At 40.2% G+C, this 7,301-nt stretch overlaps 1 protein-coding gene across 3 annotated transcripts; it reads left to right on the plus strand.

Annotated features, from left to right (window-relative positions):
* Window positions 1-1,405: 1,405 nt before the first annotated feature.
* LOC148022267 (putative calcium-binding protein At1g02270) lies at window positions 1,406-5,929 on the plus strand. Of its 3 annotated transcripts, none has more exons than XM_087697890.1 (11): window positions 1,406-2,479; window positions 2,689-2,787; window positions 2,874-2,979; window positions 3,082-3,299; window positions 3,429-3,505; window positions 3,620-3,728; window positions 3,821-3,946; window positions 4,537-4,629; window positions 5,048-5,146; window positions 5,223-5,366; window positions 5,452-5,929. In XM_087697890.1, the coding sequence occupies exons 1-11, from the start codon at window positions 2,279-2,281 to the stop codon at window positions 5,506-5,508; spliced, it is 1,329 nt and encodes a 442-aa protein (XP_087554016.1). In that variant the 5' UTR covers window positions 1,406-2,278; the 3' UTR covers window positions 5,509-5,929. The 3 variants fall into 3 exon arrangements, with proteins under 3 accessions (XP_087554016.1, XP_087554015.1, XP_087554014.1); XM_087697889.1 differs by having other exon boundaries at window positions 1,407-2,015; window positions 2,176-2,479; window positions 5,223-5,929; XM_087697888.1 differs by having other exon boundaries at window positions 1,407-2,479; window positions 5,223-5,929.
* The last annotated feature ends 1,372 nt before the right edge of the window (window positions 5,930-7,301 follow it).

The raw sequence follows: 7,301 nt of genomic DNA on the forward strand, positions 1-7,301 counted from the left end.
GTGTCCTACAAGTGGACAGGGGGACATGTTACAGAGAGAGAGAGAGAGAGAGAGAGGAAAGAAGAAGAGAGTGAAAGAGGAGAGAGAGAAGAAAAAGACAGTGGTGGAGAGAGAAAAAGAAAAAATGAGAGAGAGAAAATAGAAATAAATAGAGGGAATAAAGGGGCGAGGAAAAGAGGGAAGAAGAGGAGAGAGAGAGAGGGGAAAGAATATAAGATACAAGAAAAGGAAAAAGAAGAGGATAAAGATAGGAAAAAGAAGAAAGAGAGCCAAGGAGAGAGAGGGAGGGGGGAATGAGGAGAATATGTGAGGGAAGAAAAGAGAAGAGAGAGAAAAAAAGAGAAGTGAGAGAGACAAGGGGAGAGAGAGAGAGAGAGAAAAATGAGACAAGAAAAGAAAAAAGAAGAGAAATAGAGACAGAGAGAAAAAAAAGAGAGAGAGTTAAGGAGAGAGAAAAAAGAAAAATAGCGAGAGAGAGCATAAAAAGGGGAGAGAGGAAAAGAGAGAAGAGGAGAGAGAAAATAAAAAATAAAAGGAAAGAGAGGAAAAATACGAGAAATAAGAAAATAAGAAGAGAGAGGAGGGAAGGAGAGAGATTTTTAAAAACCTTTTTAAAATATTGTTTAGTTAACTTTTAAAAATCAATTAGTAAAGAGAGAGAGAGAGGTTTTTTGTAAATTTTAAAAATATTTAAGCAATTTAGATTAGTTAGAGATATTCTTTTAAAAATATTTTACTTGAATGTATTTAAGTAAATTAATTAATTTAGATAGAGAAGAAAAATATTGAGAGAGAGAGAGAGAAAAAGAGAGATATTTTTTGATTTTCAAAAATGTTTCAATTAACTTTTTTAAATTAATTATATTTGATAAATAAGAAAAATAAAGAGAGATGTTCTTTTAATTCTTAAAAAAGTTTTAATTAAATGCTTCTAAATTGATCAATTTAGAGAGAGAAGAAAAAACACACGGAGAGAAAGAGGCACCAAAAAGAGGGGAAAGAGCGAGGCACCAAAAAGAGGAGAGAGAGAGGCACCAAAAAGACAGGGGAAAGAGAAAGAGGGAGAGAATAAAAAACAAATTAAAAATGGAGAGGGAAAGAGAAACAACGAATTGTCGAGTGATGACCTTACTAAATACTAGTAATAAATAATAATGATATTAATAATAATAACAATAACAAGTGTCTTGTATTTCATAATAATAAAATTAAAAAGATCTATTTTTCTCCGTCAGGGATTTGTCATTGGCTGCCTAAGCTTTTCTTGATTTTTAAGGGGTTTCTAGCTCCACGTCGGACGCCACATGTGAGAAGGCGACTGAAGTCAGGGGATTCTCTGTCAGAAAAAAAAGGGCGGTGAAAAATAAAGAAGAAAAATAATAATTCCTTCGTTTTGCCTCGAGCTTATGTCCGTGATACGATCCCTCTCTCTCCTCCCCGCCCTCTCTGTCTCTGCTGGCTGCAAGTATCGTGCATTGTTAATTCTATCTATCTGAATTCTCCCTCTTTTCTTAAATTTGGATTCTCTCTCTCTCTCTCTCTCAATTTCAAGAAAGACAAGAAATCGCAACATCTGCAAAGGCTGGCTTGTCTCCCGCAACCATCGGGGGGCGCGTCTCTGTGTGTGTCTACATTACCATCACCGAAAGAAGCTAACGAGAAGGACGCAGGAACCGAAGATTGGAGACACTCTCCATCACAAGCAAGATCGATAAAGGTATCACAAGCAGAAGGAAGCATTATTAGAAAGAAGGGAGAACCGCCATTGCTTTTCTTTTCTTTTGGTGGCTTCAATCACACGCTTTAACCTGACATAAGGAGTAGAAGAAAGATCATCTGAAGCTTCCATTGAAAAAACGAGTAAGAATCATCCGCCCGCTCAAGGGTCATCTGAAGTTCCATTAGAAAACGGGAAGGATCATCCGTCTACTCCGGGTGGGGATCCCTTAATGCTGAGGATTCAAGGCCGGTCTTGCCAGACAGAAAGCCAGCCGGAGCGGAGCAAAAGCATGCAGGTTTGTCTCTCGCAAGTTTTGCGTAGCGATTCGTCCTTTGCTTCCCTGCCCCGCCGTTCTAGCAGCAGTTGCCACTTTCCAATCATTCTTCTTCCATTCCGTATTTCCCAAATCGGATATCCTCAATCCTGGAAGACGACTGATTTTGGTTCCTTATCAGTGATCATCGCCCTTTCTATCGATCCCTTATAGCAATTTCTATTGTGATCGAGGCAAAGGAACGCACGAATCTGCGTTTTCGCTGACAGAAGCAAGCTCATTACATGACTTCGCCATGGAGTGTCTGCAACGGCCAAGAGCAATCCGATCGGGAGAGCCGGCCATATGCAGAAAAGCGTCTCTCAAAGCCTTCTTGTAAGCTGTCGAATCAAACGGAGCAGCCTCACCATTGCGTTGCGGAGCCCCTCGTGTCTTGCACTACATTCAACATCCTCGCCCCTATCTACAAGCGCATTGGAGGCGAGGTTAGTTCTTATCTCAGAGTACGCTGGTTTAGAAAAAAGGTCGCATGAATGCTGAAGTATTTCTTCTCTGATTGCGAGCATGCGAATACAAGCTTAGGCTATGGCTAGCTTTCGTGGTAGTTAGATTCAACAATTAATAACTATGCTGTGTGTGAGAGCTGTGATGGAATGAACCCCCTTCTTACTTGCAAATCATACCCTGTCTCCAGAGTTGCCGCGAGAGCCAATTCCGCAAACTTTGGCTTCCTCGAAATGAGAGTATACTGAACATGCTCTTGTTGCAAAGATCATCAATAATTTGTCTGCAGGTGAGCATTTTTGCATGGCAAGTATCAAGGTTCAGAGCTGACTTTGTACTAATGTAACGACTGTGTATGTTTTCCTTTCAATAAAGGAAGTCTGGCTTGGAAATGAGGAATTGGTGAATCTTTTTGATAAGGCTTTCAACAGAGCAGGCTATCGGACTTACAAGCTTGCTAGGACTAACGATAGAGGTGATGGTAAGTAGGAGACGTAAACCCATATGCTTTCTATTTTACTTACAGTCCTTGCATTATGCAGTGGAAGTTCAAGCATGACACGATAGTAGTGTTAATTTGCAGGTCTCCTTACAGCCATTAATACTGACAGGTTATCCGTGTTGAACTACAAGGAACTGTTGTTTTATGATTGTGGAGATCGAGTAACACAGTTTTTCCATCTCCAGCTACGATTGCCTTCCCATAAACAAGGGCATACAGGAGAGCTGGAGCTGCTTCTTGTAAATACTCATTTACTTTTTCCCCATGATACAACCTTCTGCTTAGTTCGACTGTGGCAGGTACAAATTTGTTCTTAAGGTGTTGATCTCGAGAGAGCTTTAACAGTTCTACTTTATGCATCAAGACTGATAGCTTCAACGTTGTTTAGAAATGTAGCATTGATCTCATAAATCACCCTTTGTTGACAGGTTTACAAGATCATTGAGTGTCTTGAGCGCTTTAAGATGGAGCATGGGCTTGAAGCACTTCCAGTTGTTCTTTGTGGGTTAGTTTCAAAGAGAACTTTAAATAAATGCTTGCATGAAAACATTCTTCCTTAGATTGATTCTGTAGAATTGGTTCTTTCTATAACTGGTCCGGCAAATGTTTCTCATTGCAGAGATTGGAATGGCAGCAAGCGCGGTCATGTGTACAAGTTTCTGAGATCACAGGGTTTTGTGTCATCTTATGATGCTGCACACAGCTATACTGACAGTGATGCTCACCGGGTATTCTAACTCACACCTAATCATGGAGTGTGTATTTATTTGCAGTAGGTTTGCTGATTTCAACTTATGTGTGATTTGGGCATTTCTGGCAGTGGGTTAGTCATCGGAATCACCGTGGAAATATTTGTGGAGTTGATTTCATATGGTTGCTGAATCCTGGGAAGCGAAGAAAGTCACTTTCAGCAAGTTGGAAAGACGCAGTACTTGGGATTATCAAGGTAAAAAATGCGATTCAAGTCATACCTGAATGGTAAATGGAATATCAGACATTCTAAGCCTGTGCAAAAAACATTAACAGGCAAGTTATAGGATGACTATATGCTTCTTACACCTTACTTAATGTGGGGTGTTTATGAACATGGCTTGGATTTGTTTGTAGTGACAGCAGGCTAAATAAGTGAAACAAAGCTCTGTTGTGTGCTCCAATACCACGGCATATAAATATATATTTTAAATTTTAAATTTGAACTATTGTGCTTGCCATTTATTTCCAAATTAGTTCATGTCTGCAAGCTAGCGATCAGAAAATGACAAGCTGATTAATTTATGCAGCCAGGCAGATGGCATGTATCTTTCTAGACTTGCATTTGGTCATGTCTTTTTGGTTTTTTTCCCCTGCTCTTTTAAGGTGCATCAGTCTGTTCCTTTACAATGCAGAAACTTGTGAAAGTTGCCAATTTTTTGATAACCCTTTTTCATTTTGTGCCGTTTTCTTTTTTAGGGTGGAACAATAGGCTTATTAGCAGACACAGGTCTGAAGAAAACGTTTTTCTAACTCTAGTATTTGAATATCCCTGTACATTTGCAGGCTAATATAATAGAGGTTCCGTTGACTGCAAAGGATGCATCTTGTCTCCTGAATCTGTATGAGAATCAAGATATTGTGTGCCTGCTACATCAGGTATTGCACTATCGAGTTTCTGAACAAACAGCTAATTTGGCTTCAGTCCTTTTTTGAATTCCCTTATGTTCTTTTAGAAGCATTGCACGATAATGAAGTTGCAGGAGTGTGACTCCTGGCACATGTGTGCTGCTATGTACACATGCACGTGTATGCACACACATTTTTATATATCTGCTGCTGTTCTTTTTGTGTGTGTGTGTGTTTATGTGCATGCAGAGATGTGTGTGGGGTGGGTGTTTGCTGGCCTTATTCGTAGGGAGGACTTGGCTCCTTGGCATATAACAATTTCATTTGCTGAAACTTTTGTATTCCTCATGTGATTTGATATAATATAACTGCTGATTGAGAGAGAGAGAGAGAGAGAGAGAGAGAGAGAGAGAGAGAGAGAGAGAGAGATAGATATTTTGCCTTCCAGCTTGGCTTGACAAGAATGTTTCGAGAAGGTTTGACTAGAGATGAGATAAGGACTTTGGTGCAGCCTGTTGATCTTGAATGGAAGGTTTCTGGTACAGAGGTAAGTACTGACAAACAGGACATTCAACTGGATCAAGTATGTTCTGTCATTTCTGAGCCAATTCATTTTGTTGCAGGAAATTGACAATGGGCTAGATGAAAACAACTTTTGGGTCGGCTTTTTTAGGTCTAAGGAACAATCAAGGGTACCAGGTCTTCCGCCTATGCAGCTTAATAGTGATCACCTAGGGAAACCAGACTCCGGGTTTCACGAATCAAAGGTGCATATGTGTAGGCAACCCGACAAACACAATTTGGAATGTTTTACTGGTTTTTCAATAAAGGATGCTTTTCTGTTTCCTCCAGAGGTTGAGCAGGGAATCTGGCCAGACAGTTACACTCTTTCTGACCATGCACCATTGACAGTTATTTTTAGCTGTTCTGAAACCTAGTTTGAATGGAGCTAACTAACTGATCCTATGAATACCACGTTGAATGAAGGTTTGAGACATCAGCAACGAAGTTCTTGCTGACTGTGTCTCCCAGACTGACTCTTACTGCAAGGTCAATCAGATAGAGAGGCAGTTTGGTGCCGCTTTGCTCTTGTTTTCACCCATAAAGGAACCCTGCAAATGAGGTATATGCTTTAACTCTGCTCCATTGAATTGTGAGCACCTGGAGGTGGCTCATCAGGGATCTTGGTTGTATTATAGCTTTCAAAAATCTGGTAAATCTTCATGTACCCTTATGAGGGCGTGTAACTTTTTAGTGGCTGCATCGTTGGACTTACAATTATCTTATGCTCGACGATGCCTTTTGGGACTGATTGGATCCCAAATCATTATACCAACTGAAATCCTTGGATCAGCAAACTTCGAGTTTTTGTCAAACAGTAAATGTAGTCCAGGAATTTTGTAATATGAAAGAGGCCTTACAAATAAATTAGTCGATGAGCATATTGCCCCTGAATGAGAGTCATTCCTTGTAGGTTGCAAAAGATCATTTTGCTGGTTAGTAAATTTTACTTGACGTGGTTGAAAAATTCAATGACTTAGAACAGGACATATTAATTCACAAAACTTTTGAACGGAATTTGTGCCTCTCCAGACTAGTGAAAACAAGCACTCGTGTTATCTTAACCTGCAAGCAGTGGTGGCTGTATTTAGCACCAAGCTCCCCAAAACGTTACATGCCATGCAATGCCTTAAGACCATACTCATGTCTGATACTGTGGACCGGATTTGCGTAGAAAGATATGGATTTCTGAAGTTACTGCTCGCAAGGCCAGAGTATAAGGTGCTCTTTTCTGGGGTTCCAACCTATTGAAGGTTTCTTGTTTATCCGAAAAGGCAGTATATGCCAGTCAGCAGAGAGTGCTTCCGACACTAGAGATGCACTACGTGGTTAAAACATGTAGTTGCCTAAGGTACGATGGGGGCCAGTAGGGTAGCGGGCCTCTGTAACGTTACAATAATACCCCAGAGAAGTTGTGCATGTTTCTCCGTTAACCATTGGAGGAAACGAAGCAAAAACGAAGTTGATCGGTGGATGAAGTCTACGGTTTCTGTTCACTTTCTGGTCCCCGCGTGCAACTCAAGTTTTTTGAAAGGGAACCCTCTGATTCCTTCCACCATTTCTCACAGTAAAAATTTTACTGGCTCGGGCATGCTGTGTAATGGTTTTCTGTGCCAAAATTTGAAGTGCCCTCTTGTGAGGAAGATCGAAGAGGTCACATTTTTGTGACTCTCTTCTGGCTCTTTTGCCCTATACCAATGTCAGTGATTGTACATCCTATGCAGACACTTTCTGAACCATGTAGTGATTCTTTAACCTACTTGACCAAGAGAAGCCATGCTTCTCTAGGGTTTGCTGTTTTTGCTTACACAGCGAGCATAAGTTTCTTAATTTAAAACAAACGTTCAATCGTGGCATAATTGGTTAAGATTCTGTTGGTAGCTGGTGCTTTTGGGACATTGTAATTGAATCTGAGACTAAGGTTTGCAATCTCATAAAGAAAAGATTTGGTGTTGCATAGGATGAAGAAGTCTAATACAACAAAAGGCACAGGTTGTTCACGAACATCAAGAAACGTCTAATTACTGATAAAACGTTATAAGAAATACCTTCCTAGGTATTGGCTTTCTCTAATTTGTTCTCTGATCATAAGGTAAGGGAATAATGCATTTTCTCTTTTGCCGTGTCTATTTCTTGTTTTT

This window comes from Lygodium microphyllum, chromosome 17 (assembly GCF_053477565.2).
Source record: "Lygodium microphyllum isolate KBCC chromosome 17, Lygodium_microphyllum_v1.1.10, whole genome shotgun sequence".
In the NCBI taxonomy this organism is placed as follows: domain Eukaryota; kingdom Viridiplantae; phylum Streptophyta; class Polypodiopsida; order Schizaeales; family Lygodiaceae; genus Lygodium; species Lygodium microphyllum.

Excerpts from the sequence above, each read along its gene's own strand:
- LOC148022267 (XM_087697888.1), top strand. The coding sequence starts at position 2,279 with ATGACTTCGCCATGGAGTGTCTGCAACGGCCAAGAGCAATCCGATCGG. Across the intron at positions 3,300-3,428 it reads GCTTAGTTCGACTGTGGCAG|GTTTACAAGATCATTGAGTG; the intron begins GTACAAATTTGT and ends CTTTGTTGACAG. Across the intron at positions 3,506-3,619 it reads CTTCCAGTTGTTCTTTGTGG|AGATTGGAATGGCAGCAAGC; the intron begins GTTAGTTTCAAA and ends TTCTCATTGCAG.